Source organism: Trachurus japonicus, chromosome 5, assembly GCF_045865225.1.
Source record: "Trachurus japonicus isolate A0001 chromosome 5, Traja_1.0".
Lineage (NCBI taxonomy): Eukaryota > Metazoa > Chordata > Actinopteri > Carangiformes > Carangidae > Trachurus > Trachurus japonicus.
Genome location: NC_140911.1, coordinates 16901752 through 16914970, shown reverse-complemented (window position 1 = coordinate 16914970; position 13219 = coordinate 16901752). Strand labels below are relative to the sequence as shown.

The following is a 13219-nucleotide window of genomic DNA, read 5'->3' as shown; positions in this document are numbered from 1 at the left end:
TCATGAGAAAGAAAATCTGTGTATATCTACATACTGTATATAAGGGCGTATATAACACTATGCAGAGTCTGTTCTATTGCTGGACAAACAGTAACTGTAATATTTTATTCTCAAGATTCTCTCATTAAACTACAGCTTTTTATCATAATTATTTTATTCTTTGTGGAGCTCTAATACTCATCTGTTGTATAATACAGTGTATTGAAAATGGTTTTATCGTTCCTTTTTACAGAAGCTATAACTCAGTGGTTCCCAACCTTTTTTGGCTAGTGACCCCATTTTGACATCACAAATTTCTGGCGAGCCTGCGATCATGTGCAGTCACGTGACTGTGGCCATCACTCAAGATGCGCCAGCTCAGATATTTTTATATGTTGCATTTTATTTGAACTCTTTATATTCAAGAAAGTGAAAGTACAGAATACAGTTGTTTAAGATTGTGTATGGTGTTTTAAATTAAAATTTCTAAAAAGAATAATATTTTTTAATCAATTACTAGACATTTCAGGCGACCCCAAGGATGAAAAACACTGCTATAACTTGCCCCTTTATTCATTTCATGTGTGTCCCCTGTAGTCTTTTTATTTACTTTACCATTTATTTTATATACTGTATATAGCGCAGCACTCACTGTTAGTTTGGGGTGGGCCTTTTTTTATGTTTTGTTGTCTGTTTTGTTTTGTTCTAATGTTTGTACTCATTTGAAAAACCAATAAAAAAGAGTATTTAAAAAAGAAAATGGTTTATATAGAGACTCATGACACAAACAATTGCAAAAAGTAATAGCGTTTAATTCAAATAAAACCATGCAACAGGTCACAAACACCCTGAATAGATTCAACCCGTTATAAAATAAACATCCAAAGCCATACACTGTGTGGGCAGTGGGGATTCACTGTATGAGAGAAGAGAAGAGACGACTCCATGGAGTGTACACGGGTCAGCCCAGAGAAAACCAAAAGAACCAAAGAGAAAGTACTACCACCACCACCACCACCACCACCACCAACCCACCGGCTGCTAATAATCAATCACCATCACAAAGCGCTATGAACCATATGGCACACTGAAGAGAACATGAGTGAACATGAGTGATGAGCCAGCAGTGTCCTTGTGGATACACATGTCGCTGAATGTTCTAGTAGCAGTTTGTTCCCATGTACCAGACATGCACTCGTTTACGGAGGGCCAATCAAATTCACATTGTCGGGATCGCAGACGCTGGGGAATCGAACGCGGCCGTAGCAGGAGACCGAGCAAAACATTGTTTTTGGAGCATTTTTCTTTTTTCTTTGGGTGGGAGATCTGTTTCTGCAGGATATGTGGATGTTTGTGCCAAATTATTCTAACGTTGAAGACCATGTCTCAGTCGGGTTTACAAAGGAATATATACTGTATACTGTATGTTTTGCTGTTGTAGTGAGTGGATTCAAATCCCTGACCACAACATAATGCACGTAACAAGACCCGACTGTCACCACATGACATGGACCATCAAGTGCACACAATACATAACTGGTCCACTCAGTCAGGTCATCAGTTATTTTACATGTGTATGGAGAACACAAAGATAATAATAAAAAATAATAATAACAACAATAGTAAGATGTACAGTATTTTTCGTTTCAAAATTTTGGTCTGCACCATGAACGTTACTGGAGGACTGGCCTCTTGATTTGGAGGTGGGGTTCACCTGCGCATCCCTCTCTTGTCCAATGAGAGGCTCCCGAGGAAGAAGTGGGAGTCAAGAGTCTTGGGAAACATGAGTCAGTGTTAAGTGTTTGGGATTGATTGTGTGTGTGTGTGTTATGTCTGTGCGTGTCTATGAGTGTGTGTATCTGTGACAGGCAGGGATGGCACCAGGAGCTTCAGGAGCTTCAGTTGCTGTACACCTGGCCCTCCGGTGGCTGGGAGAGCCTGTTGTTCTCTTTCATCATCATGTGCTGTCTGAGCTCCTGCAGCACCAGGCGGATGTTGTAGGAGTTCTTCCACCTGGTCAGCGTTGGCACCGCCTTAATGTCCACCTGAAGGAGGCAGAGGAGCAGACAAAAAAACAATAGAGGGGTGGTGTTATATGTGAATAATACATTGAAAAACAAAAACTCATTTTACTAATTTTACTATTGTGAAACTGATCTATAAACTAAACTAAGACTGGACCAATACGACAGACCAGTCTGATATACATGTATCTTTCAAGAACTTGCTCCACAAGACCTAACACCTTTATTTTGTATTTGTCCCCATCACTTCATTCTTTCTTGTACAAATCAAACTGTGACACACTGCTGGTCAGTATATTCCATATTTTTATAGCAGTGACCTTTAGACCCTCATTCATCCCCATGACGTAAATTCAGATGTTAAACCAGTACAATATATACACTATGTGGTAAAAAAAAGTAAACAAAAAAAAAAAAAACAGTATACATATAGCATGATGCGACTAACATACAGTATAGAATGTAAGTAAGTATACTGTAGAATAAAATGAGATGTAGCGGGGGACAGGGGTGTAACAATACTCAATACAGTGTGACACTGAACCATATTACAGTGGCAACTGGCAAGAAAAAGTATGTGAACCTTTTGGAATTTCCTAGTTTTCTGTATTAATTGCTTTGCTTTCCTTGTTCAATAAGGACATGAAATATTATAATTGTTTGTGTGGTATTAGGTTTAGCACATTGTGTTTATTTATACTTGTGACTTACATGTATGAAACTTTATTAGAAAGGGAAGGATAAGCCCAACTCGTTTTTGAGGGGGTCCTAGAAAACGATTAGGTACAACTCTTAGACCGGATCACATTAAATGGCCAATTAATGCAGAAAACTAAGAAATTCCAAAGGGTTCACTTTTAATATATAAAAGAAGCTGTTTGTAAGAAGAAATAGCTGTCTCTGAGTTCTTGTATATGCACACATTCTCCTCATATACATTTTAATTAACATATTCTAAATAACAGCATGTTATCGTCACCTGATAACAGCTGCAACAACTGAATGTCTGATCCTGATTATTTGCTCCATGAATCATCCGAGCTCAGTTTTGACAGTCTGTTCTTGTGGGAACTGGTGAACTTTTATAAACCTCCTCCCACCTTTAATCTAACAGTCACTTGGCCACTGAGGCAATTACTGGAAATACTACACACAAGCCGAAGCAGTCCCATTACAATCCAACGAAACCCCAAATGTGAGTGGAAAAGTTCAATCACAAAATATGACAACTTCAATCACAACACCTGAAAGGAAATGCCGAACAGTATCAAAGCTAAATACAATTTAGGAGCAGTCCTACTTTTACAATAAGAGCCCAGTAGATAATACTATAATATAATATTCATGGCATGTTTGATTTACAAGAACACTAACACATTTCAGTATAAAGCATAACTCAGTCAGTTGATTCGTGTGGTGCTGTGTTCCCCTTATTTATTCACACACGTCTATCTCTGTTTTCTGTCAATCTCACCTGCTGCTTCTGCCCTAAAACACCACGCTGGCTGCTGTGCCCTCTCCTACATCTCCATTAGCTACAGCTAGCCCTTCCTGAGCCTCTCATGCTGCATCAGGTGCCACAAGCAGGACTGGCTGAAATCTGGACAAACTCTCAACAAATTTCTTTTTAAAGTTTCTTTTTAAAATTGTAAGAACACTGTTTCGCTAATAACTCGAATCTGTCTCTGCACATCCTCTGAAAAGTTAAAGAAAAAAAACAAGAGTGTTGGCCAAACTGGTACAAGTGGGACATGTGATGACATTTGAATACTCACCACACCATTTGAACTGTGAACGCCATTCAGGTTGATCTTGTTCACAAAGCGGACATGAGGAGGGTACTCTGGGTATCTGGATCCACATTCTATTTTCAGACTGTATATCCTGCCTTCATACACAGTCTGCAAGCAAATAAGTGAGAGATACGTTAGCTCCAAGTCGAGGACAGTAAGGAAATTATGTTGTGTGGTGTCCAAAACTTCTTTACCAAAAACAAACAACATTTGTTTATTGAGATTCAAATTTCTTGACCTCAAAAGAGGATCATATCCAAATGTATTACTAAAGCATTTCATCATGTCTCAGGAAGCGACTGCTCCACTGCTCCTGTCAGTCCAAGATGAATCAAGTCTCACTACCTACAACATGCTGATAACCTGCAGATAAACAAGAGCTGTCGTTTTTTTTTTCTGGATTTTGGCATCCACTATCAGTTCTTGTGACATCCCAAATTCACAGCATCAAAATAGTTCCGATGTAACTATTACATAATTGGTTGTAAGGTGCAAAGTTGTCACAGACAGTTCAACAAAAGCATATTTACACACACCTGGACAAATCGCTGGCATGACATGTTTGCACTGGGCAGAAACCTTCAAACTAGGGATGTCACGATTACCTGTTTTCACAATTAATCATGGTATTAAACGCCACAATTATTTGATCGTTAAGATTCCTAAATACCGTTACTTTCACAAAAATTTGATGTTGGAACCGAATCAGCAGATGTGGCGCAAAAATAAAGGTAAATGCACAGATGCTGGTCCATTTAACTAACGTAACATTGAATTGGTAGGAAATTAAATGTTAGCGTGTCATTTTTAATTAAAACAAAAAACAAAAAACGATTAAAATAAACGCAAACATTTGGTATAGACGACAATTCATGACCTGAATATTTCAAACATTTCCCCTGGGGATTAAGAATTGGTCATATATTAATAGATACTTGAAATATTTTGTGTAAACAATGAGTAATGTAATTATATTTTGACTATATTTGATTTTACACATTCATAGTGTTGTGAAATTAATTAATGCATAATAATCGTGATAATCATAATACCGTGATTATTACTCTGACAATAATCGTACCAAGAAAATGTATAATCGTGACATCCCTACTTCAAACCCTTCATGTACTGGTTTTACACACAGTCAATGTATTGGAGACAAACCCAGCACTGAATCGGTGAACATTTAGGGCAGGACCCAATGTTTTCTATTTTTAAACTCTGAACAATCCTGAACTGCTGGGTGGTGTTGGATGGTCCGTTTTTGTCTTTGTTCAAAGCAGAGAAAGGAACATTTGTTGAGAGTATATCTTTTAATTCTATGCATTGCTGAATGTGTATTGACTGAACTGATTACCAGCATAACGTATTAAGTGTTTTCCGCCCTGGGGACGCTCACCTTGGCGGGGCCGATGATCATGCCATTCCAGTGAGTCAGCGTCATGTCATCGTCATCTGCAAGGCCCCAGCTCACTGTGCCGTCTCCACCTCCCTTCTGTCCTTCCTCCAGTTCCTCCAGCAGCCGAAAGCTGCGGGGAACTACGACGCCTTCACACACAAAACAGGATAATCAAATTCAACTTCGATAGGATCACACAGTGGGAGAAAATCAAGTCATAGTTGATTGATTTAATAATTTCCATGGACAAGTTGCAGACCAGAATATCTCCAGTGGTTGTAATATTGTCTATGATTAGCTACTTCTATAACAAAACAGTGGCAATCAAAAATGGTGCAATCAACCATGATAGTTAGTTATTCAGTTTATTTTAGTCTCTGGGTGTAACACTGAAGAAAGGAAGTCATTGTCTGCAAACAAATGTAACAATTAATTCACCTACAAACACTGCAGAGTTAAAGGGAGCAAGGCAGGTTTGTTTGTCAGTGCATCCATCATCCATACTGCATTTCTTTGTAAAACTTTTCTGTGCCAAACTAGCACCTGAACAGGTTGAAAGGCACCTGCATACTTTTGCAATTGTACAGCACTTTGGTCGACTTGAGGTTGTTTTAAATGTGCTTTATAAATCAATTGTGACTTGAGTACATAGACCACTGTATGCTGACCCTTCATGCTCAAACTGACTAGGTTTACACTGATCAAGCTCTTCTTCTAAGTATGTGAATTAGACAATAATGAGTGTTACTTTTTTGACAGGCAGGCCTGGTCTCACACAGAAGCTCCTTTTAGCTTTAGTTTTACCTAGCAAGCGGTTAAATGCGTAGTTTTACTTTTACTTTGGGCATGAACAACTACGTAATGTTTCCATCTCTAATTTCCCTTTGACTATTAATATTAAATCATACACACGAGGGCAGACTCTCACACATGTGCTGAAGGACTTTGTGTTTTTCAACAGCCGCGCTGGGCTCAGTCACTTTACTGTCGAGCTACTTTTGAACATTTCTTCCGGGATGCCAGACAGACAGTTGTTGTTGTTGTGGAGCAGGACCGTGCAGCTGCCTGCTTGGTGTTATCTCATCAAATAACTTCACAACTAGTAAAGCAAGTCTCCGGTGTCACTCAACAACTCCACAACGCTAAGTTACACAGACATGAACTGTAACGTGGGCACAAACTAAAAGACACACAACGATACAACAACAACAACAACAACAGGGCTGCAGCAGCTGGTGGTGCTGCTGCTGCTGTCGGGTGTTGCTCGGAGACCGCGGGCCGCCGGGCCAGCAGCTCCGCTAGCCGCCGATAGCTCCACCAGCACCGGGCTGAGTGTTTTTGTTCACCCAGAGTCCTGAAACAGCCAAACCCGACCCACAGCCGGCCTCTTGTAACCGGTTAAACTTATATGGAGCCAATGTGGCGACACGGAAAACGTATTACTGCAGCGTTTTCAGCGAAAAGATACTAGTCTAAAACTGTCGGCTCGCTCTTCTTACCTGATCCGGCGGCGGCCGCCATCTTTGTCACTAGTTTGCGGAAGCGCGCGCCTGTGACGTTTCGATGCGCGTCTTCTTCGTCTTCTGCCTTGATGATGAATCTTATTATTATATATCCAAATTTTATATACATACGTCTACATTTTCTGGTAAGAAGCCAAACTTCTTGGAACTGTCTGCATATGTTGGTCAATATATCTCCTCCCTCTGTGATTGTGAGAATAAAAAAGCTGTTAAAACGTATGATCTTTGTAAGCTTTACAAAATATTTATTTAAGTTTATGTTTTTTTCTGTCTTGCTGTCATCCCCTGGCGTATTTATGATTGTTTGGTTGTGTATTAATGTTGTATACACTTATTTCATCTAACTGTATTCAGTCCTGTGTATACTCTTGTTGTCAATAAAGTTGTTAAAAAAGAGCACAAAAAAAGAAAAAAAAGAATCTTATTATTATAACAGAAGAACATGTGTCTTCAGTGTTTAGTTAATTTTTTCATTTTATTTGGTAAATACTTTATTCATAAGCAAAAGTTTGCAACCTCCAAACCAACCTTTTCTCATTTTTTAATTGAATTCAATTCTCTCTATAAATCCCAAAAAGAACACAACTTTTTTAGAAAACTATGAAAAGATATTTATTGTACTTCCTGACATTTAATGGAATTTGTTAACAGTGATTATTACACACCTATGTATTGACATGACAATAATTATTTATTTTTGTTTGTTTAATTTTCTTCATTTTCTATTTATTTGAATGAGATCCTTGCTGTAGGCCTATTTATTTATTTTATTCACTGTCTTTCTGAATATGAAACAGCTCTCGTGTTGTGTTATGTGTCGGTGTTTTGTACACTTTGAACACTTAAATAAAGAGAGAGGAAAAAAAAGAATCTTCTTCTTCTTATTATTCTGTCTTATTGTCCTTCTCTTTTTATGTTGTTTTTGTTGTTTTACTTTTATAATTCTGTTAAATAAATATTGTTGTCGTTGTCTTGCTTGATTTTAATGACGAGTTAAAAAAAAAAAACACTGTGGAAAAAAAGTGGAGGTCGCCACCTACTGTACCGGAGTGACTACTACACGTTACTGTTGAAATACTATGCAGAATACTATTCAGCTATTGAAACTAACTGTTCGACTATATTGCAATTGGGTGGACTGGACCGAGACTGGAACAACACGACTACAGAATAGATCCTTCTTTAATATCTTCGAGAAACCAGATCCTAATTTTAAACTGTGCCCACCTGAATCTGAACATAGTAGCCACTAGGCCTACTTGAACTGCATCAAGTTCAACTAGCCAATGAAAACTTGTTAATTCCGCTACTTCTGATAAACTGTTTAAAATGTGTTTATAAAACGTCAATGTAGGAGTAGTTCTCACATATTATTACACGGCTCTATTGAATGCTGCTCTCTGATTGGTCCAGCGCTGCGTTCTGCGGTCTGTTATTTCTGTATAACGGACCGTCGTCATGTATAACAGACCGTTGCTAAGGACGGCGCTCTGATCAGCGCAGTACAGAAAAGAGAAACTATGCAGGATATTTACCTTGTGTTTCATTTTTACCGTCATTAACCCTTAAACAGGCAACGTGCACCGGGAGATACACCCACTTTAACATCCTGTAGGGGGTGTGCTGGGAGGTTTTCACTAATGAAGTTTGCATTTATCAAAAGTCTTGTCTGGTATTAGCATCTAGATGATATGATTTGGTTCAGACTATCTTTCATCGTTTCGTCAGCCTGATCTGAAAACATCATGGCTGCCGGTGGTGGAGAACCTGCTTCCTTCCGTGCAACTTATCATATATTAATCATACTTATTTTCAATAAAACAACAGTATAAATTCCTAAAATGAATTAGAACAGTTGTCTAAACATTCTCATGAAGAAAAAATGTTCCAACTGTGTTTGGGGTGTTACTTAGCAGCTTTTGAAATGTATGTATCCCATGAGATACGTTGCCAGATTAGGGGTAGAAATTTGGTCAATGTTCATTATTCAAAATGTTGTTTCAAACTGGAAGGAATGCTAATAATTACTGCAGTATCAGATATTATCATGCACAGCTTTGCCCATTACAACAGTATAACTGTATTTTACTTAAATAAATATATTTATTTTCAAGCAGGGCATCTCGGCTAGGTCATTTTATGGGAAAAGAAAGGATGTGGTCAACTGCTGTCGCAGAACCAGTCACACACAACACAACAATAAATACAGACTATAAATAGCTAAAAATAAATAATAACTGGTGGTATGTATGTAGTTAGGGGTGTAACAAATAGTCAATTCACGATACGTTACGAAATACGACATAGGGCTCACGATATGAAATAGTCACGGTATAATGTAAAGTGGGGGGGTACCCAATGAAGATCTGTGTAACAAATTTTTGTTGATGAAAAACAATTTGACTGCAAATGGACTTTATGCACAGTTCCACTACTTCCTGAAATAAGCCAGCTTGTTTATTTCCTGTCTTACATTACTGGACCAACTAATTAATCCAGGTGTGTCTGACCTCACAACTATGGTCAGGCACACCTGGATTAATTAGTTGGTACCTGAACCTGAACCTGAACCACAAGAGGTCTTTTTGTTTTTCAGTCTTTTCCTAACTATGTGCACAAAACAAGCAAGTATTTTGCCATCTTCTGCCATTCCCAGGTGCAAAATGTTAGAATAAAATGTTATTATGAGTTAATTTAAGATTAGTGCGAAATACAAACATAAAATTCTGTCTCTCTAAAGGTAAATGCAAAAATATTATTTTTTAATTTCTCCCTTATGCAGACTTGAAAACATACAAAAGTTTGTTGCCTGTCTTCACTATAAAACAGTGTTTCCACTAGGATTTTTTGATGGAGTAGCAGCAGTGGCGTGTCACTTCTTTATGAGACTGCTTTCTAATGAGATTACAAAATTGGATTGGAAAAAATGAATAAAATCAACTTTAAAAGGGCTATGTGTAATGTAAATGACCAAGGAATACAAGAATGTATAACTTATCTTCATCAAAATGAGCATTAATATGTTTATCATTTGGGCTCTTTTTATACCTTAATAGGGCAACGTATCCCGGGAGATACAACTCATAAAATCCAAAATATTTAATATATATATATTTTGAATTTTGAAATATTTTTCTTAGGGCCTAAAGAGATGAGTGATAACATTAAATTATTTTTTGCAACTTATTTTCCACTCCTGCCTGTTTAAGGGTTAAACAGCTTCGGACTAACTGTGATGTTAGATAAATGATTTGTAACCTGTTACAAGGAGAGTGGAGGCTCCTTCCACATCGCTGCTGGAAACCAGACCTGCTGATCAGAGCCTCTGACCCGGTGTCAGCTCTCCTCTCATCTCGGTGCAGCTGGCACCGCGACTCCGCGACACAAACGCACCCCGTAAACAGTAAAGTTAATCTCTTGTTTATGACAGATACGACTACACACAATACACACATTTTAACACGTGTATGGTAATCCATCGATCCACTGATTGATTATCAAAGGCTTCACATGCACGAACGGGAGGAGGCTCGGCAAAACAGCGGAAGTGACCGGTCTTGCAGATTCGCTAAATGCAATTTTAAATCGATGAAAGTCGTTTTTTGATCAACATTATGTTTCAAATTAATTATTTCACTCGTAAACCGTGTAATAAGCGGGATAATGTACAGTTGGTCGGTTGTTATGGAGAAATAAACCCCTTCATGTTGAATGAAACCCCTCCGCTTCGCGTCGGGGTTCCATACAACCTGTCGGGGTTTATTTCTCCATAACAACCTCCGAACTATACATTATCCCTTACTTAACACATTTTCATCTTTCCTAATAACTAAATAGGCCTATGTAGGCTACTTTTGGTTCACAACACAGAGGATAGCCTGTGTTTCAAACATTTATCACAGTCTATAGTTTGTATTTTGTTTAATAATATGTTTATGGACCATCCAAAACCTCACTAGTTAAATGAAATAACTCTTTCCTGAGTGAAAAGTGGGAAAACTTGGGGGATCAAAACTGGTGGTAAATTGCAGACAGTAAATCCACAGGGAGGAAACAAAAAGGAACAGACACAGAACTAAGACGGGGACATCCTTCCTTGAAAGTGATGGGAAAAAAACTGTTTGGGATATAGCATCAGTAGATAATCTGTCTTGGGCACAGAGATGTCTAAAATAAAGAATAAATATTCTGAATTAGTATTTGGACCTCATGGTTTTGGTGTTGTATGTTTTCAAATCGCCACAAGGAGGGGCTGTTGTATTTGCAATCTCATTGAAAGAACTGAATCAGTTCTTCATGGACCCATAACACTCAGTTAAATGTTTTGGAGATATCCTGCAAAGGAGTAAACAAAACATGTGGTATCAATAGCATCTGTGAATCCAGGAGCTGATTTCAGTCTAATCTGATAGATAAACACCGGATTTAGGCTATTTACAGTTAAAACAAATGTTGGGGAATGGTCTGACTAAAACTAAGACGACACAAGCTACATTATACTCTCATAACACTCTAATAATACTCATGACTCTCATGTCTGTACACTGGCTTTGAGTCAGATACAGACTTCAATTAAAAGTTTTACTAATTGTCTATAGGTCACTAAATGGTCTGGGTCCTAAATATAGTTCATAAATATTTTATAAGCCCAATAGGTCAATAAGTTTCCTCTTAATGGGGATAATTTTTTTGCCACAGTATGCATTACTTCCTGTTTTGACATTGGGAATGCAGTCTTCCTCAGTCTAGTGCCTAAAGCTATGAAATACAACACCTATTCACTTTTCATTTGAACCTTAAATTGGCTCTGCTTGTCTGCTATCTTGCATTTAGAATTATTTATGTAGTGGTTTGTTGGTTTCATTAGGAAGAAAATGACTGTGGTCTGTTTTATTCATAACAGAGGAGGGGGGTATTTCTGGGGTAGTTCTGTGGTAACATTTAAAAAAAACAAAAACAAAAAACATGTTGTTATATCTGTGCCTGCATGGCATGGTGAGATTTCACCTGTAGGGAAAATGTTCTGGCTCTGCTGAGAGATGGTGAACCCAGTGTAATCAAAACCTGTGGTGCATTTGAATCCATCTGGAAAAGAGGCTCTGTGTGATGCTTTTTGCCTAGAGGAGTTTTTCAAAGAAATTACTGTCTTGCTTATAATCCATTGTAATTTGAGTCTATCTTTTCATTATGTCATGTTTATATGGTAATTGTACACCTGTTAGTTGCAACATCTCTTGAAAGGTATATGACACAACTTAAATATGCAGAGTTTTTGTGCAGATTGCATCTTGATTATTTGGTGAAGAAGGGGGGAAAAAAGTAGTGGTGGAAATGGGTGTGTCTTACATCCAGCTGCATTCAAGGAACATGTGGATGCAAGTGAGTTTTTTTTTAAGTGAGTGATGAACAATGAAGGAGTTAAGAGGCCATAGCATTTATTCCTTGATTATAGCGCCACCTGCCAGTGGACATGTGTCACTTTTGGGATTTGACGTTAGTGCTGTAGTCTACACCAACCTGCAGCAGCACCACTTTTACTGACAGAAATGATAGATTTTCAAAAAAGTGAATGACTACAATGGGGTTCCCATCACCACTGGTACAGCATGCAAAACAACGTGGCCTCCATCCCACTCGGGCTTGAACCCCTAATGAATACATAAACTGCTCAGCTGGCACTAAATCTAGTAATACCTTCCACTGTGCTGCAGGCAGTTCTTTTGCACTTTTTCCCCTTAGTGGTGGTGCTGGAAATCCCTTGACAAAAGCCTTGGCAAAATAAATACCCTCGGGCACTTTTCTAAAAAATCATTCAGCTATGGAAAACAATGCTAAGCTTCAAACACAAGTTTATGCCAATTCACTGCTTGTAAATTCTTCCCCAAAATGTGCTGCATGGACTTTCAGTATATTGGAAAAGGGAGATGATTTTTTTATTCTCATCAATTAGATATTAAAGCATATTGCAGCAGAGACTAAAGACTGTGTCAGTGTGAGAGAACATGGTAATGAACATACTAGGAGAGTAGACCCACACCTCCCCCAACCATCCATCGCCTACAAGCCAACCTCCCCACCCTCCATCCCCCACTCCGGTCGGCCCGCCCAGCTCCTCTCTAAAGACAAGTTGGTCAGAGTAACCAAGAGCTGTGTATGTGTGTGTGTGTGTGTGTGTGTGTGTGTGTGTGTGTGTGTTCGAACTTAAGGGATGAATGGCTCAGTGTTTTTCACAGGGACCTGAATGCAGTATGTTGCTGCTGACAGACAGGCATGCTCATTCACACTCTGCTTTTCCACTTTCTAACTCATTTCTCTGTCTGTCACCCTGCTATGAATACAGGCCTATGCTCTGAGACACACAACTACACACAACAGCAACACACACATGGTGCTGTGAGAAGGGCCTGGCTATGACGGTGCTATCAACTTTAAAAAAAAAAAAAAAAAGTTTTATATTGTGTTTTATTATTAGTAGTAGTAATAGTAGTAGTAATCTTTTCA

The 13219-nt window shown here is 38.4% G+C and overlaps 1 protein-coding gene across 1 annotated transcript; it reads right to left on the bottom strand.

Moving 5' to 3' along the window:
- Positions 1-770: 770 nt before the first annotated feature.
- On the bottom strand, positions 771-6726 carry LOC146987402 (ubiquitin-conjugating enzyme E2 variant 1-like). The gene is made up of 4 exons (XM_085776578.1): positions 6695-6726; positions 5196-5344; positions 3779-3904; positions 771-2024 (listed from the first exon to the last, which is right to left on the bottom strand). Exons 1-4 carry the CDS (start codon positions 6714-6716, stop codon positions 1878-1880), a joined length of 444 nt encoding a protein of 147 aa, XP_085632704.1. The 5' UTR covers positions 6717-6726; the 3' UTR covers positions 771-1877.
- Between the last annotated feature and the right edge of the window lie 6493 nt (positions 6727-13219).